Genomic DNA, 27,512 nt, shown 5'->3' with positions numbered 1-27,512 from the left:
GACAGCCCATCAGGTCCACCTACCGCACAAGCTTCCTGCCTTTCCCCTCCCGGTCCTTGGGAACAAGTGCCACACAACTCAGGCAAGGGTTTCCTTCCCAAGCCGGGGAGTGACGATCACTTAAAAGATGGGAGGGCTCCCCTTGAAAAGGGGCACACCCATTATTTGTGTCAAACTGGTGCTATGTGTGCTTGCACACACACTTTCCAGGCTCTTGGAACTATTTTCACAATTTTTCTAAGGGCGAATTTGTCTTGGGACGAGGACCCACATGCAACCAGGTACGGTATCCCAGAAGTGTGGGAGAAACCCAGCCTTTCTGGGGGACCTCATGCTTCTACGAGACCATCAAACAAAACCAGTAGAGAAGGTAAGAAATGAATGGGGTAGGCTGCCTGGCCGTGGTGGCCCTTAGGGGCTCTTGCAATCTATGGTTGAAATAAGCACACGTTCTGGAAAATGGAAGCTGGTTTCCCCCTGGCAATCCTTTAAAAACAACGGCTGTTTGCCTCGGCCAGCATGGAGGTGGGGAAAGGTCCAGGGTTGTCCCCGGATGAGCACAGAGGGTTCAAGAGATGCAGGAGTGTGGACTGCAAAAGGAGCCAAAACGTATCGGCGGGAACTAAACTACCACTGCATGAAGGCAAGCCAGCCGACTGCAGCTAACTCCCGCCTGGATCTGGCAATTCAAAGTAGTGCCAAAGCTGGGCTGGCAAAAGGAGCGGCGTCCGGCTGGCAGTGCTCTCTGAGCAGCTGCTGCGGTGTGGCTCCTTGGCCTGTCAGGTGCAGGTTTCTTTCGGAGTGGGCGGAAGCTCAAATGACAAAAAAGGCCAGAAGCAGTGAGGAGGCACCAGGACAAGGGGGCTGGTAAGGGCTGCTGGTCCTGCCATTTCTCTTCCTGCAAAGGAACAGTTATAGCTGGCTCTTCAGAAGGGTTTGTGGTCAGAGCACTCAAAAGCAGCTGCGAGGAAGAGCAAGGAGCTCCATGTTAGGCGACACTGGGCAAGGGCACAACTACTGCAGGAGTGAGGGAAGTGGTGCTTTCTTTCCGTTAGGCCGCTTTCCCCCACCGGGGACTCAGCTGTGTGGCCCACAGAGATAGCAGCAGGGCCTTAACGTTCAAACTTTTCGAGGGAAGGGAAGGGGAAGCAGCCAAAGGGCGTCCCCACATTCAGTCAGAGCCTCCCAGAGATTTCATGGCCTGCTGGGAAGGAAGAAATAACTGCTGTTTGCACACGCTTGGTGTGCAATATCCAGTTAGCGCTCAGACCTGCAAACAGGTATGAGAAATTGATGGTCTCAAAGGAGCCCAAGGGGGTGTCTGATCATTTCCACTTGCAGAGTGATGGGGAGGAGGGGGGGATGGTCCCGCAAACCCACCTTTAGGCCGGATCCAAAGGTGCAGCAGAATAAGAGGGGGGTGGGAATGTGGGGTAGAATGGACTGGACCAAAATTTCATATGACTGATGGGAGATAATTGATTCCGAATGCTCTCCTTTCTATTACCGCCCCCCCCCCCCCCCCCCCCCGTGAGTAGAAACCTAGGACAGGAGATAGAGAGCCTGCTAGAATCTTTATCCCTGTCACTGCTGGTTTTCCACTGAAAGGGAATTATTTGCATCGCGGTGCCCCACACTTGCAATCTGAAACAGTACAGCCCTCTGTATCGTGCAGGACCTTCACCACCTCACAGCAGGTGCCAACCAGGCCCTTCAAGGCTGCATGGAAGCAGGAGGCTGAAACAACTAAGAAATTACGAGTTACGACACCATCTTATGGACTAGGGCCTCGTGGTTCACGGAGCGGCAAGTTGAAACGGTGCGCTGGAAGATCTTACTGCCCCTTCCCGGGGCCACATTAACACTGTATCCGTTCTGATCTTCCCGACCTTGCCGTGCGGAGGAAGGACCTGGGTCAAAACGGTCCCGGGGAGAAGAGAAACATCCTGAAGGAATGTGAAAGAGGGGCGGGGAGGGTTGGTACCAACAGCAAGTCACAAATCTGCGATCCCAAAGGCAGTTCCTAATGCTGGAAAAGGAAAGGGGGTTATGGTGGTGGTGGTGGTCGGCGGCGAGGAGGTGTCCACACTTCTCAGAGAGGTTGGTCAAATTAAGTGCCCTTAGGAGGGGTCCATTTCAAACAGCTGGGATCCATGCTTTTATTGCTGTTAGACCGCTTGGCCTCTTTGGCTATCCATTCGTCGATAAGATCCTGAAGGGAGAGGGGGAGAAAAAGGGAAGGTGCAGGTTAAAAGTCTGGGGGAAGCTGCTACCAAGATGATAGAGCTGTCTCTAGCATTGATAAGGATGCCCCTAAATTCAAGGAAACAAGCACAGTAGTAGTTTTGTGCTGCAAAATGACCCAGTTTAAACAGCCGGGGCTTCCGTACTGGGGAACTCTCTTTCTGTGTAACTGCCGAGGAGTAACCATCGTGCAAACGTGGACCTCCATTTTTGAGAATCTGCTGGATCTTTCCTGCTTGTGTGTTGCGTTTTCTGCAGGTCAAATCTTGTCACTGGGAAGTTTCAGGCTTGATGTTTTAAAGGGGGGCTGCAAGAGGCTGAAATATCTGGGTGTTTTAATGCTATGCTAGTGAGACTAGAGATGGAAGGAGAAGAGGACAGAGAAGACTTAACGAAGGAAGAAGGCTGATTTCGTTGACCTCTCTACATTCTGGTTATCGTCTTAACCCGATGTTTGCTGAGCCCCATCACGAATGTAGCAAGGAGGCAATTTTGCTTAGCAGACAGGGTTTTCTGCGTGCTAGCTAAGTAGCAATTAAACATTTGAGGCTGCAACCCTAACCACAGTTACTGGGGAGTAAGCCTTGCACTGAACAAGTGAGACTTACGTGTGAGCACAATCCTAACTACGTCTACTCAGCAGTAGGTCCCACTGGAATTCAGTGAGCCTTACTCCTAAGTAGACAGGGTTAGGTTTGCAGCCTAAGCCCACAAAACTCGCCAGCTTGCCCCAAAAATATTAGTAGCCTCCTGGGGGGTGACAAAGGAGTGAAAGGGCCCCGTGTCTTCTCTAGTATCCTGCTTGGTGCAGAAAAAGGATGTAATGTTGCACCTCCCATTCTGCAGGTTCATCACTCATCAGCATGCAATTCCTTATCACCTGTGGCTACCAGGTGAGTTGACTCTAAAGCACTTCAAATGACACTGTAGACAAGAGACTGATGGGTGAAACAACCCAAACGTCTCCTGAAAGGTAAATGAGATACGCAGTGCAGAGAGAGCATGCAACGGGAGCCACAAGAGGGTTCCCTTAATGCAGTGTTTCTCAAATTTGGGTCCCCATCTGTTGTTGGACTACAACTCCCATCATCCCTGACCTCTTGTCCTGCTAGCTGGGGGATGATGGGAGGATGGGAGTTGTAGTCCAGCGACAGCTGGGGACCCAAGCTGCAGAAACACTGGCTCACTGGAACCTCATTCCTGCGGTCTGTCTGTACGGCACACTTTGTTCTTTTCAACTGCAGTGGCTTTTCTGCTCCATAAAAACAGCTTTGTTGTGACCAACTGGGCGCATGTCTGACGTTGTCAAGAACCACGGCAGCTGGAACTGGAGCAGTAGCAACCATCATGAGCAGAAATACAGAGGCAGGGAAGGAAAGAGAGACTCTGTGGGTGGGAGTCAAGGAACAGGGAAGCTACACACATCCGCTTTTCCTGGTAGCCATCCCTAGCCCTAAACCAGGCATGTCCAAAGTCCGTTTCGGGGGCCTAATCCGGCCCACTGGTCGGTTTAATCTGGCCCCCGTGGCAGTTTATTTCCTGCGGTAAAATCCTACAAAAACCTCAACAACTTCAACCCTAAAAAAACCTCAACAACTTCAATCCTAAAAAAAGTCAACAACTTTAGTTGGCCCTTTGGTCGGCCCACATGGCCCTTCACTTCATCAAATCTGGCCCTCTTGGGGAAAAGTTTGGACACCACTGTAAACAAAGCAATTTCTCCCCACTGACTGGTTACATGCACAAAACAATCCTGCCATAGGTTTCTGCGCTAAGCTGGACTCTCTGCTTTTCGTTCACAGCAAATTTCGGGCGGAAGAGTGATGCCTTTCTTAGAAATCTCTCGAGAGAAACACAGTGACCCAAGAGAGGTAGATACCTCTCTCGCAGGTATTAGCCCCACAACTTACCTGCCTCTTTAAGACTAGGTGTTTGCCCTTCCAATACTTGAGCATCTGAAGCGCTTGCAGAGTGCTAACAATGTCAACAGGGTTGACGGCTGTCTCCTGGCTGATTTCTGAAACAGAGAAGCAAGGGTGTGTTTTACTGAGGGGCTTGGGGGAGAGGGGGATATATGGGGCAAACCACCAAGAGAGCTCTCGCTGTCTCCTGCCAACTCCAGCTTTAAATGCATGGAAGCATCAGGACCAAACGTCTTCCACGACTCCAGACAAGATCCCCGAGAGTGATGGCTGAGAAAGGTAGGTAGGAAGCAGATGAGCAAGGCTAGCAGAATCTCAGTATACAGGGGAAAGGGGTTCAGCACCCCACATTGCTCCTTTGGCATTTGAGGAGCAAAAGTGGGAGAAATTACATTTCACAGTTTTGGGGACTGGACCTGTGGGCTGGATCGGCGCAGTGCGATGCTGGAAATTGTGTCTGCGCATGTCCGTGGCGCCAGAAATCGCTTCTGCACATGCCCAGACACCAAAAATCGTGCCTGCGCAGAAGCGATTTTCGGCGTCTGGGCATGCGCAGAAGCAACTTCTGGTATGTGCGTGTGCACAGAAGCAATTTCTGGCGCCGCTCAGCGAGTTCCCGCACCGTGCCGGTTTAGTGCAGCACGTGGGGGACTTGCTGAGTGGGTGGCTTGCTTTGGGAGCAGCTTGCAGGCCAGTAAAATGGTCTTCGTGGGCCACATCTGGCCCACGGGCCGCACATTGCCGACCCCTGGACTAGAAGGGTTGTTGTCGTTTTCAAACGGTGCTGTTTGCTACTGATGCACTGGGGAGGAACATCTAGAACCCACCTTTAATGGAGATCTCTTTGCCTTGAAAGTTATGCAGATAGCGGAGAAGAACTTCCTTCCAGTAACTACGGTAGCTAATAAGGCCCAGGTCTGAGAGGGGCCTTTCTGGGGAGCCAACCTTTTCTTCCACTTTGGAGAGTAAATAGCCTGTTGAAAGAGAACAAAGCAGAGTCTCTGGAACCTGAATGAAGTGGTCAACCATCCCCTAGCTGCTGTCAAAAGCTCGTAGCTCCCTGTCAGGCAGTTTCATTTTAAAGTCTTTTTTAAAAAGTCATTTTCTTTTAACATCACAAAAGCTTGTGCTACTGCAAAGCTAAAGCATGTAGAAGCGACCTTATTTTGGAGGTGGCCAAATTTTACTTCCAAGCTAACAGGCCCTCGACCAAAAGGGTTTGTTATGGAAAGATGGTGATTGCTAAGAAAGCAGCTACCACGTTTATTTACCTCTTAATAGCCCCGAGACCCTGGTCATATGACCACTAGGGTTATAACTTTTTTACAACCTCATGCTCTATTAAGATTAGTTAGATGAACTTTTACCTAAAAACAAAGGAATGAAATTGTATTTCCAAAACTCTTGAAAAAAGGTCCCCCCGAAATCAATAAATTGATTTTTGTATATGCAACTGTATAATGCATTATGTAATATGCATAGCATATATTATAATACAAGAAAAATAGAGGTTGCAAATTTTCTAACACTTGTACAGTGGAACCTCAGTTCCAAATGACTCCATTGTTGTACATTTCAGTTTCCAAACGCCGAAAACCTGGAAGGAAATGCTTCCGTTTTCAAACGTTTTTCAGAACCCGAACGTTTAATGCAGCTTCCGCTGAGTGCAAGAAGCTCTTGCAACCAATGGGGAGCCGCACCTCGGTGTACGAGAACTGAGGTACCACTGTATAAGGTTTTGTACATTGAGCATTACTTCTTATTGCTTAGAATAAACCAAGGTTGCAGTTTGTCTTTGTTTCTGCCTCAAGCACCATAAAGTTCCCGCATCACTTTGATTGCGCATTGATTACTTCTTGGTATCTGGAGCACAGATGGCTCCTGATTCCAGTGATTCTCGAATACAGTTTCAGGAAGTTCCAGACAGCTATAAAAGTCCTAAACAGTCCCATAAAGTTTTTTTAAGTGCTAATTCTTATGAGTAGTAACATTACATATACAAAACAAAAAAAATTCCTTGCAGTAGCACCTTAAAGACCAACTAAGTTAGTTCTTGGTATGAGCTTTCGTGTGCATGCACACTTCTTCAGATACACAGTGCATGCACACGAAAGCTCATACCAAGAACTAACTTAGTTGGTCTTTAAGGTGCTACTGCAAGGAATTTTTTTTGTTTTGACTATGGCAGACCAACACGGCTACCCATCTGTAACTGGAATTACATATACAGTGATTCCAACTTTCATTTCGGGGTGACCTTTTTTTCACAACTGAGAAAAATTAGTCCCTAATTGCTTAGTGTTTCTAAGCAAAAGTTCATCCCTATATGATATAGGAAATCATTGTTTTGGGGGGGGGGGGAGTCAAAAAGTTATAACCCTAACAACCATGCTGCGTTAAAAACCCCCTCAACTGCTCTGTGTCACATCTGAGGCTATGAAACCGTCTGATTTGTGGCAGTATGTAAGCATTGGATTAAGAACAAAAGCACCTGTCCGTCCACACTTACTGAAGTCGATGAGCATTTTGCCGTAACCCTGCCTCATGTACTGAGGCATCGTCAGGATACAGGAAACGTTGTAGTTGAGGAATGAGTTCTTCTCCTGGAAGTAAACAGTATAGCCGCGAAGGGTCATGTTTGACAAGAACTGATCACATCGTGGCAAAAGTTCAAATGCATGGCTTTTGCAAGCTGATCAAAACAGAATAGCTGCAATGCAAAGAATCACAAAGCTAGTCCTGGACACCCAAGGAGCCTTGAGACCAGGGGTGGGGAACCTCGGGCCCAGGAGTTAAATGTGACCTTCAAGGCCTCTCTATGTGGTCTTCAAGACTCTTCCCAGGCCACACTCCTCACTGGTCCTGCTCTGCACCCTCTCTGAACGGTTTTGTTTGGCTGGAATGCATCCTTGAATGGTGACAATGTCTCTTGTTTGCCTAGATCAGGCATCCACATTGGAGAGCCAGTGTGGTGTAGTGGTTAAGAGCGGTAGTCTCGTAATCCGGGGAACCGGGTTCGCGTCTCCGCTCCTCCACATGCAGCTGCTGGGTGACCTTGGGCTAGTCACACTTCTCTGAAGTCTCTCAGCCTCACTCACCTCACAGTGTTTGTTGTGGGGGAGGAAGGGAAAGGAGATTGTTAGCCGCTTTGAGACTCCTTAAAGGGAGTGAAAGGCGGGATATCAAATCCAAACTCTTCTTCTTCTTCTTCATCCCCAAACTTGGCCCTCCAGCTATCTGGGGACTACAATTTCCATCATCCTTGACCACTGGTCCTGTTAGCTAGGGATGATGGGAATTGTAGTCTGAAAACAGCTGGAGCGTCGAGTTTGGGGATGCCCAGCCTAGATGGACAGGTGTGGGTGAAGAAAGCGGTCTTCTGCATAGTCTGGATGCAGTCTACTATACAAAAGCAACATCTTTGGCTCCACCCTCTTGTCCCACCTGCTAGGCAATGTGGCCCTCAGGCTGAAACAGATTCCCTACCCCGGCTTTGGGCCTGCATTTCTCAAACACCAGCTCCCCTCAGGTCTTGGAAATGCCAGCGAAAGCTCTTTTGATATTAGCTCATACAGAGACAACTTGAATTGGTCTGTGTTTGGCTGTGGTGGCCGTTTCCCCAAATGTCTGCCTGGGCAAAGAGTAGATTCCAAACTATTTGTGAGGGGAAATGCCAAACTGGAAAAGGAAGTGAGTGATCGTAACATTCAACTTCATCCTTAATACCTGTAACAGGATGCACACAAGACTACTGAGCTAGGTTCGAGGTGCTTCTGCAAAGCCCTGTACAGCTTGGGACCAGGATACCTAAAAGACTGTCTTACCCCTTCTTATGCCCAATCTATCACTGCACACTTTAGGAGAGGGCATCCTGCAGATACCATCTTATTAGGAGGTCTGTTCCATAGGATACACGAATTGGGACTTTACTGTGGTGGCATCTACTCTTTGGACCTCCCTCCCCTTGAATTTTAGACAAGCACCGTCTCTATTTCTCAGGGTGCTGTGTTCAAAACCCGCACAAATTGAGAGTTGGGCAACAGTCCATTTCTCTTACAGAGTTTGTTTGTTTAATATTTTCACTGAAACTGTACCAAAACGGTGATTTTACCAACCTATCATGTAAAAATGAATGAGGCAAAAACTTGAAAGTGCGGCACTTCCAATGACAAATTATTAAAGTTTTTTTGATGCAGCACTCCTAGTGGCCATGCTGCACGTGTCAGAGACCAAAGTTAAACAGAATCAATAGTTCTAACGGCCGTTTTGGAAAATGGCCTCTCACACTGCCAGAAAAAGTGAAATTCAAATTGTTCCTGTGCTCTATTTTGATCAGCATGACAAAGCACTGTATCTGGGAATTCAGGTCAAATGTAAAGGAACAAACAGAACCCACACCAGGCCTTCATTTATCCTCACATCACACCTGGACTTGCAATATTCCTCTGTCAGCAAAACAGAGACTAAGACTGAGATGGAGAGTTTGGCTGCCTGGGCTAACAAGCCCTTACTGAGGAGCAGGCTAGAAGTCACCTTCTCTGTTTAAAAGAGTGGTGGCCAAACTTGGCCCTCCAGCTGTTTTTGGACTACAACTCCCATCATCCCTAGCTAACAGGACCAGTGGTCAGGGATGATGGGAACTGTGGTCCCAAAACAGCTGGAGGGCCAAGTTTGGCCACCACTGGTTTAAAAGATGAGGATTCAGTCCACAAACCTGATGTTGATCCAATTCTAAGCCAGCAAACCAATGAGCAGAACCACTACCCACCCAACAGTCTTCTCAAGAAAGCTCAGCAGATTTACAGTTGGAACTGATCCCACTGTGGATCTAAGACGGGGTGTGGTGCTCCTTGTCACACAATAAAAGAGCACATTCAAAGTCCTGATTTCTGATTTATATATCTCCGAAACCCAGCTCTTCTGTTACTGGAAGCAGGTGTTTGCACATGCAACTGTAAGTGGGGTGGAGGAGCCTCATGAATACCAAGAATAACTGGCTCTGTTTGGCACCAGAAGTTTGCACTTGTAACAAAGCCTGAATAAGATTCCAGGAAGCAGCCTGGCTTTCATTTGTCTTTGGACTATAAGCTTGCTTTCCGCTGTTGACTATATTTCACGAACCAACTCTTACAGATTCAGTGCCCAGAGCAGGCCCACCGTTCTGATTTAATGCCTAAGTCGTGGCCAGTGCCCTGGTTGTGGAGCAGAGCTCGAGAGGCTGTTACCGACCTTGGAGAAATAGCCTATCAGGTGACAGCCGGTGTTGTCAGCTTCCGTCATGACGTAGAAGAGGAAGGGCTCCACATCGTAATACAGGGTCTTGTGGTCCAAAAAGAGCTTTGCCAGAAGGCAGAGGTTCTGACAGTAGATCTGGAAGAATCAGAAGGCATGTCAAGGATGTGTCGGGAAGAGGTGGCCAATTCTAGGCACCACTCTCACTGCCCCCAAATCCTGAAAAATCTCTTTGGCCAAATCTGCTTCTTTGAAACTGTGACTGGCCCATCTCTGGTTTTCTGGCACTGGTCCCAGTATGCTTCCAAGCACAATTCAAAGTGTTGGTGCTGATCTTTGAAGCCCTAAGCAGCCTCTGACCTGCAGACCTGAAGAAGCATCTCCACCCCCATCGTTCAACCCAGACACTGAGGTCCAGCTCTGAGGGCCTTCTGCCGGTTCCCTCACTGCGAGAAGCCAAGTTACAAGGAACCAGGCAGAGGGGCTTCTCGGTGGTGGTGACTGCCCTGTGGAACACCCTCCCATCAGATGTCAAGGAGTAACTATATGACCTTTAGAATATATCTGAAGGCTGCCCTGTAAAGGGATGTTTGTAATGTTTGATGTTTGACTGTGTTTTTAATATTCTGTTGGGAGTCGCCCAGAGTGCCTGGGGCAACCTAGTCAATGGGTGGCATATAATTATTTGAAGAAACTGTGGTAGCGGTCTGAGAGAAAGTCTGCTTCAAGCATGCACAAGCATATACATTAAATAAATAATAATAAAAATAATGCTGGAGTTCGGTGGACACTAGTAAGCCAGGCAAGACTACCTGTCTAATACCCTCAAAGGCGATGGAGTTAGACCAATATAATGACCAGTACCATATCCAGGTTTTGAAAGGCCTTAGGGCAAAACATCCTCTATAGGACACCCTCCTGCAGCAGGCCCCAGGGCTCTTGCCAATGGGCCCCTGCTAGTGTATGACCTCTTGCCAGATGCCCAGTAATGCCAACCCTTGGCACTGGTCCTAATGAGAGCCTTAGCATTTTTCAGAGAGAGCTGGGACAGGTTGGGGCGACAGACTTCAAGGAGAGCCAGCTGGGCAGCCTGCCTATGGCCCACAAAAGACAACGTGTTGCACAAATTCTCTCCTCCTCCTCCTCTGAAACCAATTCCAGTTAAGTATGTTACCTTGTTCTTTTTCCCATCGACTTCAAACACCGAAATGGAGCCTTTACGGTAAATTTCGTCACCCGGAGGATGCTTCCAGACACATTTCGCCTACGGAGAGCATTGCACAAGCGTTAGCACGGTTGCCTAGTGTGGCCAACGGCATCAGAAGCACAAAGAGGCGGAAGAGAGAATCGCGAGGGGAAGAACAAGATACTTACTAGGGGGCACAGTAACATAGCAGCAGAAGCAGCTACGCATTTTCTGCTCAGCCAATAAAAAGGCGGTGTGCCCAACACTTACCATGTGCCTGCGTAGTATCGTCTGGCTCTTCATGTATTTGAGGCAGAACTCGCACATGTAGAGGCGCCCCAGTCGCGCATACTCCTCTGGGTAGGGAGAATGGTACCATGTGTCCAGCTCATAGCGGCCAAAAGCAATCGTCTTGATCATGTTGCTCCCTTCCGTGATCTGGCCCTGAAGTCGCAGCTTTTCCTATTGAGAGAGAAGGGGAATTATTTTAAAAAAGAAACCGTTCACCATGCTCTTTATTCATACGATGTATGCTAGGCCCATGTGAAAACAGAAAAAATTCCCGCCCACCCCAAAAACTCCTCTACAATCAAAACAAACTCCAGTATCGGGAAGAACTGAGTTTTGTATAAGTGATACACAGATTAAGGAAATTTATGCGGAGTTGCTTATTTTGCAGTTTATTTCACTAATCGCAGGGAGCGGCAGAGCTATAAAAAGCATCAAAGCCCCACTCCGATCTTTGGAAATGCAAATTGCCCCACCCACATTCAAGCCTCTCTTTATTTAGCCTTAAGGTCTACAAACTTGCTGCAAACAGAAAACTGAAACTGTTAGGAAACTGAACTCCGCTGCTTGTGAAACACAGAATTGGCCAACTACGGTCTGGATCCTCCCCAAGTTAACTGTGCTTTCAAATCCATGGAATTTAAAAGTCAAGACTAGCTGGATCCAATGATTTCAAAGGCATTCAAGTTCAAAGGGATTGGGGCCATGTCTACTCAGTCCCAATGAATTCAATGGGACTTAACCACAGTTTAGCACAAGTAGGACGGCAATCTAATTTAGGAATTTACAATGTGTGTAAATTCGATGTGAAGGTGTCTAGTAGAGGACAGCAGCCACAGCCTCTGTCTCCTCTTCCTCACCATGGTGCCTTGAGAACAGCTGTGGAGGGAATTGTCTTCAGCCTGAGGGCAACACTCATAGAATGCTGGAAGGGACCCAAGGGTCATCTAGTCCAACCCCCCTGCAATGCAGGAATCTCAGCTAAAGCATCCATGGCAGATGGCAATTCCCTTCTGAACAACCTTCTGGGATCACATGATAGTGGCGGATGAGACCAGGGGCAAATGCAGACAGAGCAAAACATGTCATTTACACCTTTGTGCAGTAGTGAAGGTTTTCTCACATTCACCAGTCCCTTTATGCAGACTTTTAAAAGTTTGATATGTTGTGTTTTAGTTTGTTGGAAGCCTCTCCGAGTGGTAGGGTAACCCAGTCTGGTGGGCGGCATATAAATACCAAATAATACCAAATCATCATAATCATTATCATCACCCTCCTACAGCCAGGAAAACAACAAGAATCATCAGAGTCCCAGGACACACTCCAGCCTATCCCTGCAGTAAGGATTTAAAATATTCTCACTGCTTGTATAAAATTTCCCAGTGTGTTTGTGTCTTAGAGGAGTCTTTTGGCAAGTTAACAAAATAACAATTCAAAGAGCTCTATTCAGTGTTCACTCAATGTCTTTACACATTTGTAGCTTCTGTGTCCCAGGTACAGTGGTACCTTGGTTTTAGAACAGAATAAGAGCGCTGCAAACCCGGAAGTAGGTGTTCCGGTTTGTGAATTTCATTGACTGTGACTTATTCTTTGTTTTATGGGATTGACTTGTGACTGCGGCTTGTGACTTCACTTTTGTGACTTGTTTCTGTGACTGTGTGGAACCCAGTTCAGTTACTGGTTGATTGTGTGACTGCAGAAATAGATAAAAGCCCCACATCCAAACAATGATTATCATCAATGAACGTAAGAATTTTTTTTAAAAAATTTTTTTAATCATCTACAATACTGTCTTATTATTTTATAGTACAGTATAGAGGCTTTCATTTTATGGATCAATGGTCTTGTTAGACAGTAAAATTCATGTGAAATTGCTGTTTTAGGGATTGTTTTTCATCGTCTGGAACGGATTAATCCATTTTCTATTACTTTCTACAGGAAAGCATGCCTTGGTTTAAGAACGGACTTCCGGAATGGATTAAGTTCGTAAATCCAGGTACCACTGTACATGCTTTCAAAGGGCATGCCCGCTTTCCCCTGAATGGCATTCATTGGAGGCAGGATTCCTTGAGGATGCAGGAGGGCACAAGTGGGTGAAGGCGTGGTTAACAAGCAGCTATTGGGGCTCTGTGATTTCCCTCTGCCCTGGACCACATTGACTTGGTGCTTTACATCCTGGGCCTGGTTTTCAAAAGTCCTGAGAAAAATCTGGAGACACTGCCCGCTTGCCTTTCGTTTTCGAAGCCTGTGTGTATTTTCTTCCTCTCTTGTTGTGAACAAGATGAGGGCACAGCAGCGGAGGCGAGCTGGCCTATGTGTAGCTTTTAACGCTGCGTTCCTGCCAAGGCTCGAGGACTGGGGTTGTGGGGAGGAAGTTGGTGGTAAATCATGGCTCCCTGGCATCACGGTGGTTAACCTGACCCGCTGTGCAGCTCTGATCGCAGTTAGCCGTTGGAGACGGGAAATCTGGAAGGCCAGTTAATAAGCTCCCCTCCCCAAGACCTGAACAATGCAGAGAGCTTGGAGGTCCCTGCAGCTTGCAGTCTTTTTCAGATTAACTCCCAACACAAATCTGAAGAAAGTGCTGTTCTCAAAGCCGCCGTGGCCACGTGGAATAGGGGGCTCAGTGCTTCCATGTGACTTAACAGAAGTACCAAAGCATTATTCTGGAAGTGGTGGTCCACTCTCAGCAGAACCCCAAGATTCTTGCAGTTTTGATTTGCTCTGTATGCTTGATTCTTGCAGTTTTGATTTGCTCTGTAAGCATGGGCCTGAGGGGTCATATCACAAGGAAAGCATCAAATGAGCTTCAATCAAACATGAAAAAGGATCCATTCTCTTGCCCCAGGGCTTCTGGCACTCTCCAAGCTGGGAAACCAAAGAGATGCAGACTGCACCTCGGGCAACTGCTTTCGGAAGTCTGGCACCTCCTTACGCAGCGAAAGACAGCGAGGTGGAGGCCTGCGCTCAGTGTAACTGTCACCGCAGAAAGAAAGTGGCACTTCTTCCAAATGAGAACACTTATGAAGCTGTTTCATCTTCTCACACTTTTCAGCGCCGGTCCTCGGGGGCACATCAACACAGCCCTCCACACCCCAACAGCAGGGCCAAGAAATGCTGGCTCAGAAACAGTGGGGCTGGGCATATACGTCTGCATATCTTGGCTTCCAAAGATTATGGCACATGTAGTTCTGCAATTCTTTCCTCCAGGCTTTTTTTCTTTTCTATTTAAACCTTAAGCAGCTCGGTCTGCTCTGAGCAGAAAACGGGCAGGCCAAGAGAGCCTGCTTAACCCATGGCGCTCTCGTCGTCTTGCAGCTCAAAATTGCTATACTCAAGGTGCTTTTTCACTCTGGGGAGGTGGGAAGGAGCCACCCCATCCTCTTCAAGTGGAAAAGAAGCTTGGGGAGGGAGGTTTTGAGCTGGGAAAGGACCAGGAGGGGAAGGGTGCATATTCCCACCTGAATGTCTTCTCAGGCACAGTCTCCCACCCCAGCCTGCTTTGAGTTTGAGAAAGAAACAGAATGGCGCAACTCCGCTTAAGACGTAGCTTAAGCCTCAAGCAACCTAAAACCTGCATCTCCAGATAGGCAGTGAGGTTTCAAAAGCATCGTCTTTTCTCTCTAGGCATTTTCTCTCTGGAGGTCCTTTGGCAGGACCAGTGCATCTACAGCGAAACTGCCATTCAGCTGACATAGCCCCGGTCCGACCGAATCCACGTTCTGCTGCCATCGGCAGCTTAAAAAAACTTGTTCTGCTGCCAGAGCTTTCCCACACAATTGATTGGTCCACTTTCCGCACGCCTCTTCGTTGTCATTTTTTAAAATGTGCCCTTTGTTAGCATTATTTTTTTTTAGAAAAACGAAAACGGTGTGAGAGGCTGGTCTCATTGGGAAATTTGCTTTGATTATTTCATCACAAATCTAAAAAGGGGCCAATGCAAAACATTATGTGACATTTGTCGCAGCTCTTACATTGCATTAGGCTCCCTCCAACTGCAACTGCGGTGTCTTTAATACCTGCCCTTTGTCCAAGACAGGGTTTCCCAAACTTGGGTGTCCAGCTGTTTTGAGACTACAACTCCCATCATCCCTAGCTAACAGGTCCAGCAGTCAGGGATGGTGGGAGTCATAGTCCAAAAAAAGCTTGAAACCCTGGTCAAAGACATAGAATTCACCTGCCCCCCCCCCCAACAAGGGGAAAAACTAAATAGATATTTGATGCTGGTGGGGAGATTGTAAAACCAAAAACCAAAATCACTGTTTATGAGTGATCTAAATTGCAAATACAGTGGTACCTTGGTTTACAAACTTAATCCGTTCCGGAAGTCCTTTCTTAAACCAAAGCGTTCTTAAACCAAGGCGTGCTTTCCCATAGCAGCGGAGGACCCAATTTACACTCAACAGGAAGCGGCACATGTTCTGCTTCCAAGGCAAAGTTCACAAACCAAAACACCTACTTCCGGGTTTGCAGCGTTCTTAATCCAAGTTGTTCATAAACTAAGCTGTTCTTAAACCAAGGTACCACTGTAAAGAAAGATACGATAAAAAAGAAAAGCAAACCTTAACTGATCTAGTGAATGGTTTGCAGTAGAAACATCCAAGAAAGTGCCACATTTTGGGGTGGGGAGAGGACACTGAGAAGATAAGAATAGGGGAGTGACCGTAGTTTACCTTGATCAAGGCCACAGCAGACAGAAGAGGTCCAGCTTCCAAGAAATGGCCTGCTGTACCTCTATACTTTAAAAAACGGTTTTATTTGTAAGTTGTCTTGAAGTGTTTCCTGAAGGGCAATAGATACACTCTAAAAATATGAGCAGATGCACAGCAGATGAGAAGCCGGCAATCCTCTTTCATTCTGCTACGTGAATGGTTCCACGGTGCTCCTTTATCTCCTTCTGCTGTTCTGCCATCAATACACTTAGCCTTCAGTTCACATTAATCTAAAAGCATCAATGAACAGAGAGGTGGGGCGTGTCCCGCACTTGGAAACCGAGACCCTCTCCTCATTTCTTCAAGCTTAAGTCTGGTAACAGTGGGAGAGGCACTTGCTCGCGGTCCCCATCCCCACAAACAAAAGTGGGGTCAAGAGCTGTGATTTGCAGGAAAAACAGCAACTGAAACGGACTAGCGAAAGATTGGGACCAGTAGGCTGAGCCAAGCTCGGAATATTGAGCACATGTGTAGTAACAGTAACTCAAAAGACAAAACATCCACATACAGCTCCTCAAATACCTTGTTCTCAGAACTGAGGAGTCAGAAACCCACAACCTGGACCCAGTTACAGATCCATCATTGCTTCTCCAATCCTCCGCAGGCTCAGGAACCAAGAGAGACCACCACGATTCTCTACACCACACGGCTCTCTCTGTCCATTCTGCTGATTCAGCTTTCTGCCCCCAGCCCAACTGCCCTCCCCTTGCAGCTGCCATGACTGGTGAGGGCCTACTGCCAAATGCCTCCAGTAACAGTTGCCTCAGATTCTCCGTTACCCTGTTTCCTCCCTCCATGCAATTCATATTGTTGAATTTCTGAGCCCTTTTGAGGAAGGAGCCCATTTATTTATACACAACTGCTGACGCCCATCTCTAGACTCTGAGGATATGCCAAGATACTTTCTCTTCTTTCTGCTCACTTCTCCCCACCCCTTGCTCAGAAGTTTGATTCTGTCCAAACGGAGTCACAAGCGATTCACACTCAGCTTAGTACAAAAAGAGAGTACAAATGGTTTTACTTCAAGCCTAGAAGGTGGAAGGACGTGTATCTTACCCAGCCCAGTCCTCTTACCAGATCCTCAGAAGCTCTTGCTTGCGCTCGTCGGAATAACTCGAGGTCGTACTCACTGGTCAGATTCTCTAGAAGGGGCTCTCTGGTGTTGCCGTAGGTTTGCCGGTGCTCCTAAACCAAACAGCAGAAATAACCTCTTAGAAATAGTTTCCCTGTCCTGGGGAAAGTGGATTCCCTCAGCCTCCACCCTCTGCCCTTTCTTGCTCGACAGCGAAATTATACTGGCTCCTGCTCTGAGGGAAGCAGAAGGCCGAGGGAGCCTGGAAAGCTTCGTGCAGGATTGCTTGTAAGGACAAGAAGAGTTGTGGGCTGTTGTGAGTGCAGAAGCAAGGAATCAATACAGAGATGAAGTGTTTACAGTAGTACCTTGGTTGTCGAACTTAATCCGTTCCGGGAGTCCGTTCGACTCCCAAAACGGTTCGAAAACCAAGGCACAGCTTCTGATTGGCTGCAGGAGCTTCCTGCACTCAAGCGGAAGCCGCATCGGACGTTCGGCTTCCGAAAAACGTTCACAAACAGGAACACTTTCTTCCCGGTTTCCGGCGTTTGGGAGCCGATTTCTTTGGGAGCCAAGCCGTTTGAGAACCAAGGTACCACTGTACTGTATCCAGTTCTAGATACCACATTTTAAGAAGCCTGTGGATAAGGGGCAGCCCTCCTCTGTGCTGTTGGGACTACAGCTTCCATCATTCCTGACCACTGGCTCAGCTGGCAGAGGCTGATGGGAGCTGTAGTTCCACAACACCTGGAGGGCTACAGCTTTCCCACTCAGTGGAGACCGAATGAACTGGGAGGCAACAGATATAGTATGGAACACAACTCCTACGATGGAAGGCTGAAGGAACTATGTTTAACCCGGGGGGGGGGGGGGATAGAGGGGAAATCTACAGAAGCACTCTTCAACTGCATGAAAGGCTGTCCAACAGAAGAGGGCAGAGGCTTGTTCTCTGCTGTCCAAAAGGGCAGGACTAAGTCCAGTGGATTTAGAGGATAGATTTTGACTGAACATTAAGAGAGATATCCTATTGGTAAGAGCAGTTTAGGAAGGGAACCAATTACCTAGAGAGGCAGTGGGCTCTCTCTTGTTGGAGGCCGTCAATGCAGAGGCTGGGCAGGAATCGGATGGGGTTGCTCCAGCACTTAATTTCCTACATCGCACAGGGGGCTGGTCTGGGTGGCCTACAAGCCCCCCGCCCCAACTATGACCTCGCGCAGGGCCAAAGGACACGAAGCTCTGTGTGCAAGAAGGGATGGGAAGCAGCAAGGCTGGAATTCACAAACCGAATTGAAATAACTGGAGGAGTGTTTAGCTCATGGCTGCCTATTCTTGTTTTGGTTCTACTGTATAGCACTATGACCTAGAATCTTGGGATCAGATGCAGTTAGAAATTAACTATTCCCTCTATGCAGGGTGTGAAATACGCCATGACATTAAGGGTGGCCTGATTCTGCCAAACACACACTCCTCAGAGAGAGAGAGAGAGAGAGAGAGAGAGAGAGAGAAAGCTTCTGTACCATGTACTTTTCCTTCTGCTCCTTAGTCAGCCCAGCATTCCTCTTCTTCCTCATCTCCGCTACTTTCTCTTTGTACCTTAGCTGTCTTTCAGTTGGTGCCTACACAGGGGATGACAAACACAGGACATGCATAGGAGGCGGCAACCTGCCCGGGATCCTGAGCCCTCTGACCCCAAAGCAGGCCAACTATTGCTTCATCTGCTACAACAGAGATGGGAAGCCACGGTGCCCCCTCCAGGTGTTGCTGGACTACAACTCCCATCATTCCTGACCATCAAGCTGTGTTTGTTGGGGCTGATGGGAGCTGGAGTCCAGCAACAACCTGGAGGGCCACAGGTTCCCCAACTCTGGCCACACCTTTCTGGCACCGAATGTCACATATGCAATATGGCACAAGCATATACTTTGCTCCCACTAGCTAAAGTGGTACCTCAGGTTAAGAACAGTTTCAGGTTAAGAACGGACCTCCAGAACGAATTAAGTTCTTAACCCGAGGTACCACTGTATGCTTTTGCAGGAGTTAGATGCTCGTCTATTGCACTTCCATGTCAAACAGTCCAGACCATCCCTTGCAAACCAACATGAGCCTGATCATTGGGCACTATTGCTGGATGGGAGAACAGGACTCTTGCCACACTGCATTGTATTATGTGTGTTTTATCCCGGTATAGCAAGATGGTATCAAACCAGGAGCCTTGTATACTTGGGACTGTGCTTGAAAAATATCAGGGATTATTTACATGTCCCTCACTTGGCAACATACAAGATGACTGTGAGAACTGCCTTCAGAGAAGTGTATGGCATTTGAAAGGATACAAAACATATTACAGTGGTATCTCGGGTTACGAACTTAATTCGTTCTGGAGGTCCGTTCTTAACCTGAAACAATTCTTAACCTGAAGCACCACTTAGCTAATGGGGCCTCCTGCTGCCGCCGTGCCACCAGAGCACAATTTCTGTTCTCATCCTGAGGTAAAGTTCTTAACCCCAGGTACTACTTCTGGGTTAGCGGAGTCTGTAACCTGAAGTGTTTGCAACCCGAGGTGTTTGTAACCCGAGGTACCACTGTATTATTATTTATTAAATTTGTATACTGCCCTATGCCCACAGATCTTGGTGGGGTTTCACACATATCTATTGCTACTGCTGAAGGATGAACATACACAGAGTAAACTCAATCTAAAGAACCACATCCCACGAACAAGGCACAAAGAATGAATTCTTCTCAAGTTATGACGGGGCAAGTTATATTCAATTATTTTAGAAACAAACACATTTATTATTTTCTTGGTAAAACTGAAGAATGAATCATCCCTGTCCCCCACCCCCCAAGTTTTAGATTACTCAGAAAATGTGGTCAGCAAGATAAGTAGACACAGGTTCAGACAGAATTTCCACACAAATTGCTTTTGATTCTGGGTTGTTGTTTTTTTAAATGTCTTCTGAAACTGAGATGTCAATGATCACTAGAAAAAAGATGGTCCTGTTGGGGTGTCAAAGCCAGTGCATACTTGATAAAGGTGCAACAGTAAAAATATAAGATGGAAGTACCTGATGTCTGGTAGCATGCCTGTTGTTATCATCTTGCCGGTGAGACAGCATTCTGTCCTCAACTTGTTTATCGCGGCTCTGCGCTCTCACCTTGAAATCCAGAGAGATCGTATCAAACCTTCCCTTCTCACGCCATGCAAATTCTTGCTCAGATAATGTAAGAACAGTCCAACCAAAACCACAATATGAGGGAGTTAAGGTACTGTTGGCCCTGAGCCCAGGCATCTCTGAGGTTTGCAAGCAGGGAAGGAACATCCAAGGAGCCATAAGCCCTCAATTCGCAATTGACCAAACAAGGTTTGATGTTTCAAAAGAGAAGTGGCAGGGCTCAAGGCCAATTTCAAGCTACACAGCTCCATCAGGAATTTGTGCCCCAAATTACAGGTGGATTTTTAGATTTCATTGTTGTATTTTTGTATTGTCTTCTGCCCCGGGAACCATGGTGGCTGAAGTTGTAGGGTATAATTTTACAAAATAAAGAATAATTTAACTAATTCCTACACACGCATTCAATATGAGAAAATCTGATCACCTCTCCCTGCCCCATTTTACCACCTCAAGTTCATTTCAGCAGTTACTACCAGAGTCCCTAGTAAATAATCTTAGTCACGTGCAAAAAAGACTCTGAATATCATGCACAGAGAGACATTTGCTGCAAACAGCTGGTGTTCAACAGCATACTATTTTTTTAAAAAATGTTAACATTCTTGGAAAAACAAAAAAGGAAATTTGTAAATTGAATTTTTGAATACCAACATACAGGCTCACCCAAAGCCTACAAACGAAGGGTTCGATTCAAGTTTCAAATAACCATTTTAAAACTCAAATTATAGGCTTGCTGGATTTTTGGACAAGCCTGAGAACAGAAATTCCTACGTATGCTTCAAATAGTGTGCTTCCCGTGAGAATCTTGTCCCCGTGTTTGTTTCTGTGTCACAAATCACAACGCTCAGAGGAGAGGAACTGCACCAGTCTTTGACAACCTGGTGCTCTCCAGATGGTTTTGACTACAGCTCTCATCAGATCCAGCCAGCACCGCTGATAGAGAAATGGTAATCCAAAACATCTGAAGGTCAGCAAGTTGGCAAAGGCTGTGCTGCACATTACATGGCCATGCTGTGTGTCCAAACACTGAGCACCGCTTCTCTCCTGCAAAGCAGCACTGAAAAGAGGAGAGACGGTGGGTGGGATGAACTGCGCTGTAATTCTCTCCACTCCCCATGCCATTCCTCCTGACTGATCTCTTTCCACTGCCACAAGCTCATCTTCCAAGAGAATAAATTACCTTGCATTCGTCCGCTGAAAGGTTATGATACAGTGGGCATCCGGATATGGAGAAATGCCGCTCGTGTTTTCCCGTCAGGTGTCCTGTGGAGAGCCAAAGGAACACGCCTTAGGGCTGGTAACAAGAAAGGGCACGTGGGGGATTTGGGGAAGAGGAGAGTCCGCTAATGAAATCTCAGATCATGGAAGGTTCCACCCTACCTAATGAATTACAGCCGGGCGTCGGGCATTTCATGTTGAAGTTGTAGCTCTCGTGGAATCGGCGGCGTTTGGGACGATGGGACAGGTCACTCCCCGAATCCTTCATGGACATATCCTTGGCGATACTCTCATCGTGAGACATGTTGGGGCTGGAGATGTCGATGTCGGACTCGGAAGACGGGGCGTTCCCAGTCGGCGTGCGGGGTGGCGACTCATCGTGGTCAGCGGCGTTTTTAGTGTCTGTGTAGAGTCACAACGTTACAAAAGTGAGCAGAGCCCAATAAACTGGGGAGGGGGGGGAGTCCTCCCCAGAATCCCTTGTAGGTCAAAATGCCAGGCCTAAAAAAGCAATACAGTGGTACCTCGGGTTACATACGCTTCAGGTTACATATGCTTCAGGTTACAGACTCCGCTAACCCAGAAATATTACCTCGGGTTAAGAGCTTTGCTTCAGGATGAGAACAGAAATAGTGCTCTGGCGGCGTGACGGCAGCAGGAGGCCCCATTAGCTAAAGTGGTGCTTCAGGTTAAGAGCAGTTTCAGGTTAAGAACGGACATCCGGAACGAATTAAGTACTTAACCCGAGGTACCACTGTACAGTGGACGCTCGGGTTGCGAATGTGGTCCGTGCAGGATACACGTTCGCAACCCGCAGCGGCGCTTCTGCGCATGCGCGACTGCCAAAACCCGGAAGTAACCCGTTCTGGTACTTTCGGGTTTGGGTGGGTGCGTAACCTGAAAAAATGCAACCTGAAGCGGCTGTAACCCAAGGTATGACTGTACTGTACTAGGAAATGTATTGTTGCTCTCCTGACCAAAACTGCCAGGGTGATCTTGAGCTGGAGAAAGAAATCAGAGGGGCAGACAAAAGATGATTACAACTGGGCATCATCTCAGCTGTGCTTTCCCTCTCTTTGGGATCAACACAGCAACTAGTATTTCGAAAGCAGCCTTGGCTAAGTTAGTGCCCCTCAACCTAACCTAGAAGTCATAAAAGTTCTAAAGAAATCCGATGAAGAACATGATAGAAAGAAATTCAGCATGATCCCAGACTGTGCCAGTTTTAGTCACTCTACATCCTGCCCAGCCATTTACAAACCTCTATCTGAAAAGTCAACCACTTGCTCCGTTTCAGATCCTGACGAGCGGGTCTGTCGAAGGGGATATTTCTTGGGAGTCACGGGTGTGGGTTGCTGCTGGCTACGGGTTACCCTCCGGGTGGAATAAACAGGCTCCTCTGCTCCAAACGATGGTGGGTTGCGAACCGGGCTGGAATCTAGTTTTAAGAGGATGGGGAGGTAAGGAAGTGGGGAAACACACACACACACACGTGTTTCATTAGGAGAAACCATTTGCAACACTCACACTGCAAAAACATCTGCCCCCTGCATGGAAGGACACAGTGCAGCCTGCCTTCCCAACATCATCAACATACGTTCTGAGGATTTAAGAATTTTAATATAGCCAGGATTTTCAAAAGCACAAGTTAAGGAGCAAAGAACAGCAAGGTAATAAATGAGCTTCTTTCTGATACTACTCCATGCCCAAGTTCAGATTTTGAGTATATGAGAGTCAGTGTAAGTTACAGATGTGAGGGAGCAGATCCTGGGTTCAAATCCCAACTCAGCTCTGGTCTCAGAGCCACTCTCTCTGCCCTTCTCTGGAATATAAGAATAATACTGGAATACCCAACATTTGCAATGCCTCTCCTTGCTGCTTCTTTGCATACACCAAACAGAAGTCTGGAAATCCTCCAGGGAGACAGAATCCTAATTATTGACCCATCAATATCCTCAGCTTGATGCTCAAGCTCGTTTTAAAGGTGTTATTATTTAGAGGTCATTCTCTTACAGACGGACCTGTTGCATGTCCACAAGGTGGTTAATGCAGAACGTGCAATGGCTTACAGAGCTTCAGGGGTGGGTAGGACTAAAGTTAGCATGTCTCCAATTAAGATTTTGGCTGTGCCTGCGTACGGAGTGGGGTGGGGAGGGCAGACACCAGCTTATTATACAGCTCATGCCATTTAGAATAAGGCTTAAGACCAAACATTCGAAGGCTCTACCTTGGGAGCTCTGGCTGAGCCTGGCGGAAGAGCGAGTCACACGCGCAGACTGGCGTGGCGTCCCGTCACTTTCTGAACTGTCTGTATGCTCTGGGTCCGTGGAGAAATCGGAGTCTTCGGTTCCGTCAGAACTGCTGCCTGCGTTCCTCTGAAAGGCCAAAGACTCAGCCACATAAGCAACATGTATCATTTATCTGGGGTCTGCTCCTTGAGGAGCAGCACTAACTAAAATGTTTTAGAAAAACGGATATCGTAAACTAGTAAGTATTGCGCACTGTGCCTGCAGAAATACCAAGCCAAAACAGAAACCTCTTACAACGGATTGGAACAAAACGCTTAGGCTAAAGCACTGATGAATCTCCACACATCCACAAGTATATTTCTCTCTGCGCTCTTGCTGTCCAGACCGTGCATACAACTATATGTGAGTGCTCATTTAGTATATGGGATTGCAATGGGACCCGGTGACGGTACTGATCTCTGATTTCAGTCAAGAGGGATAGCATAGGTCAAACCAAACTCTCCAGAACTTTGTCTAGAAGGCAACAGGAACAATCCCATCAGAAGAAATGAGCTCTGTTGTATGCTGGCCACAACTTCAAAACAGTCTTCAGCATATTGTGCCTGTAGCCCAAGTCTCATGCTTACTCAGTCAACACAACAGTGCATTAGCAAGCCGCAAGTGTGCAGGCAATTCTTCTTCCTAGCATAAAGATATGTAGTGGTAAAGGTTCACCTCCTTGATTTCTGTTGTTAAAAAGACACAGGACCAAACAACAAGTGGCAACTCCACCCAGTCTGTGTATAGCACAATCTTCACATCACAGGATTCAACACACTCTGAGCAAAAGTCTGTTTTTGCAACTGCCACCAAACAGGGATGAGATCTCAAAACCCAGGGAACAAAAGCTATAGCTGAACAATTCATCCAGGGACACACAGCAATCCACTTAAGACTGAAAGTTATGGAGCAAGGATGGGAAACCTGTTGCTCTTCAGATGGACTCCAATGCCCATCAGCCCCGGCCAGCACAGCCAACAGTTAGGCAGGATGGAATTTATACTCCAACAACATCTGGAGGGCCAAACCTACTACACAGACTAGCTTTCCTCAAGTCTGAAACAAACATTGTATTTGTAGAAGCAGCTGCCGCTCCTTTTAAATAGCCAGCCTAAAGCCGATAACTTTTTTCCTTTTTTGCCAGCACAATGCATCTTTTACTACAAGCATGGCAGCCTATTCTCTACTCTGCAGGAAAGAGTAGCCAAGTTTGGCTCTTGAACTCACAGTCTGCTACTATTGGCATCAATTTTGAACCTTTCACAAAACAATTCTCTTTTTGTAGGATCACGACATTGCAACAGATGAAAGACCGTTCACCCATCAGCCACTTCCCACACATTCAAGAGTTGCTGCCTGGTTCGGGCAGGCAGAAATATAACAGGTGACAGAAATGCAGTGATAGGGAAATCTGTTCTGTTGCTACCTGTAGGGGGTAAGTGGGAAAGGAAAGATTGTACACCATCCATGTACACAAGCAGAACGCACCCCACCTCACACACAGCTGGTGCAATATATTCAGTAGTCAGAGCAGGAGCAGACACCAGGTGTGTTGCACAGAGGTGGGCTGAAAGACCAGATGGCTCTACAAGAGACTCAAGCATGTGAGACAAGCCAGCACACTGCAGGGAAAGGCAAACATCTCAATTTGGCTTCCACTGCAGGACTGAACAAGCATAAAGAATAGCCCGCCTCTGACTCACGATTCTTTCAGGACCTTAAGTTTGACCATGAGAGCAAATTCCCCCATCATGCTTTCCAATTTCTATTGTAATTCCTCCCACTTATTTTTTCCCCCCTCTGACTCTATTTCCCCACTTGTAATGATGTGTGTGACACAAGAGGGATACCAAGGAAGGGGGAGAAAATAATCTAGAGTTGCAGGGAGTGAGGATTTCATTTATATAGCACTCCAAACAGATATGAAGCTGGGTCTTCGAATGCTGCAGGTGCCATCCCAATTCATTTCTGATTATGACTGGGGCAGTCAACCTTTTTTCTGTTGAGGGCCACATTTACCTGGGGGTAATATATTGTGGAGCTGCATGGTGGGTGCAGCTGGAGACAAATGTGGTCAGGACCAGAGCCTAAAGTAGGTTATCCTACCCCTTCTCTCTCTCTCTCTCTCCCCCCATGACTTCCTTTCCCCCAATATTTGTTCCTCCTTTCCACTTGCATGAAATGAGGTTATTACTCGTTGCTTTAAGACAATCTGCACAAGTAAAAAACTGGTCTGCTAAATGTTATATTTTGTTGCTGTGAACCTTTAGCGAAACATACATTTTTTAATATACAGACTAATGAGATCACTGAACAACCTGGAAGGACCAGATGCTACAGCAATGCTGATTCTAAGCAGGTAGGAATCGGGTGAACCCCCATGGTGTATATGCATGTGTGTGTCTCATAAAAGAAATACATTTTAAAAAGCAATATGAAGATTGGAACTTTGAGCCTTCCAGGCTCCTTGTGAGAAACAACTGCATGTTTAACATGTTGTGGGCTAGAAATCTGCTCTTTTAAGCTAGATCTGTACAACGTAGCAAAACTTGGTTCTTGCCCAAATTAAAAGACTCGATGGTTCAAAACCAAGATTGCAGCCCAATTCAAGATACAGCTACTACGAAACATGTCCTATTATTAAACCTCTTGGTGAATTGTCATTCACGTTGCAGCCTCCCTTCCTTTGTTGCAAGAGACTATGGAAAGTCCTCTAAAAAATGTGTAAAATTCCTACTCTCCTGAAATAAAACTAATTCTATCTGTACTTAAAACTGGATAGTTGCAAAAAACGACTTGGATTTGCATCCAGAATGATCAATCCTTTTATACATGCAGACCGATTGTAAGAAGATTTACTTATAAGAAACCCCTATTGAATTCCATGGGACTTACACCCGAGTAGGCAGAAAACTATAGCCATGGCTGCTACCCATTCCCATGGCCCAGTCCATCTTGCTTGCTGTGTTTTGAACCCTCTGTGCCATTTTCTCTCTCCTCCAATCATAACAGCGAGGAGGAGGACCTTTACGCGACCCTGTCCCCCAATGGGAAACAGAGAATGAAGAGAGGGGCGGGACCCCGTGGACGCCAATTCAGGCCAGAATGCCCGGCCAATCAGCAGCTACTTCAACACCCGCTCCCAAGGCACCTAGCCAAGTATGAAGTCGTTGGGAACAGGAGCGACGGGGGAGGAGGGGAAAAGAAAACCGCGCCAGTAGGAAGTGATAGGGTAAGCAGCCAATGGCATTTCAGCGCCGGAGCCAATGAGCAACCGAAGGAGGCGGGACACAACAATCACCGAAAGGGTGGAGGGAAACAAATAACCGTTGAGGGTGGGGGCTGCGCTTGACTGATGGCGAAGATGGCCATAGAAGTTGCGGCGGGAGGCAGCGGCGACCAATCAAGACGCGAGATGAAGCAGGGGCTTGAAGGCCTACGTTTTTAACTGGTTTTCGAGCCTGACGGTCTATGCAGCTAAAGGAGAGGAGACGGGAAGGGGGTTTGGCTCGGTTTGCGCTCTCTCACCTTCCTACGCGACATCCTCGGCGGAGGAGGCGGCGGAGGCAGCGAGGGTGGCTGCGCCCCGGCCGCCGCGTTGGCTCCGGCTGTATCCGTGGTGACTGGCGTGTCTCCGGTTCTCCAGCGCTAGGCCGCGCCGCTTTGTTTTCCCTTTCCCTCCAGCTGCGACCTTTCAGCCGACTCCCTTCACTCTTCCGCCGGGACACACGACGGGGATACACACACCCCCGTCCTGCCTGTCACGTGACGCAGACAAACCTCACCTCACGCCGACGGCGCTCCGCCATCTTGGAGTCGGGATTGGCGCCTCCGAGAACCAGTCGCCGGTGAAGTGCTGCGGCCATCTTGGTTGTGGGTAGCTCCTCCACTCGCTATAGCGGGGGCGGCCATGTTTGAGGTGGGCACCGTTGGTGGTTTCCTGCACTCGAGGTCGAGCGACCTCAAGTGCAGTGCGGTTCGCACTCGCCCCGATGCTGGATCCGCCATCTTTGGTTAGGGGCCCAGCCTGCGTTCTTCGTGGTGGAAGAGCCATCTTTACTTTGGGCAACGGAGGCGGTGCTTCCCCTATGTGTAAGGAAAAGGTGCACGATTATCTCTTTCAGTAACCCTTGGGATGTTGGAGAAGTTACAAAGGGCTGAATTACTGAATCTAAGG

The 27,512-nt window shown here is 47.5% G+C and overlaps 1 protein-coding gene across 4 annotated transcripts; it reads right to left on the bottom strand.

The window, feature by feature from the left end:
* Nucleotides 1–1,623: 1,623 nt before the first annotated feature.
* KAT7 (lysine acetyltransferase 7) lies at nt 1,624–27,227 on the bottom strand. Of its 4 annotated transcripts, none has more exons than XM_028702619.2 (15): nt 26,864–27,223; nt 23,275–23,422; nt 22,309–22,485; nt 21,210–21,449; nt 21,010–21,092; nt 19,725–19,814; nt 18,174–18,272; nt 16,641–16,769; nt 10,855–11,046; nt 10,573–10,662; nt 9,396–9,536; nt 6,676–6,769; nt 4,994–5,140; nt 4,155–4,261; nt 1,624–2,212 (listed from the first exon to the last, which is right to left on the bottom strand). In XM_028702619.2, the coding sequence occupies exons 1-15, from the start codon at nt 26,876–26,878 to the stop codon at nt 2,111–2,113; spliced, it is 1,854 nt and encodes a 617-aa protein (XP_028558452.1). In that variant the 5' UTR covers nt 26,879–27,223; the 3' UTR covers nt 1,624–2,110. The 4 variants fall into 4 exon arrangements, with proteins under 4 accessions (XP_028558452.1, XP_028558453.1, XP_077773488.1 ...); XM_028702620.2 differs by having other exon boundaries at nt 16,659–16,769; nt 26,864–27,218; XM_077917362.1 differs by lacking the exon at nt 23,275–23,422 and having other exon boundaries at nt 26,864–27,224.
* Between the last annotated feature and the right edge of the window lie 285 nt (nt 27,228–27,512).

This window comes from Podarcis muralis, chromosome 13 (genome assembly GCF_964188315.1).
Source record: "Podarcis muralis chromosome 13, rPodMur119.hap1.1, whole genome shotgun sequence".
NCBI classification, from domain to species: domain Eukaryota; kingdom Metazoa; phylum Chordata; class Lepidosauria; order Squamata; family Lacertidae; genus Podarcis; species Podarcis muralis.
The sequence above is the reverse complement of the archived record's forward strand: the minus strand, read 5'-3'. Positions and strand labels throughout refer to the sequence as shown.

Bases quoted from the DNA above. Each gene is read 5' to 3' on its own strand.
- KAT7 (XM_028702619.2), bottom strand. The intron at 21,093-21,209 runs GTAGGGTGGAAC...GGCTCTCCACAG, and splicing joins GCCCGGCTGTAATTCATTAG to GACACCTGACGGGAAAACAC. The intron at 5,141-6,675 runs GTAAGTGTGGAC...CTCTTTCAACAG, and splicing joins CAAAATGCTCATCGACTTCA to GCTATTTACTCTCCAAAGTG.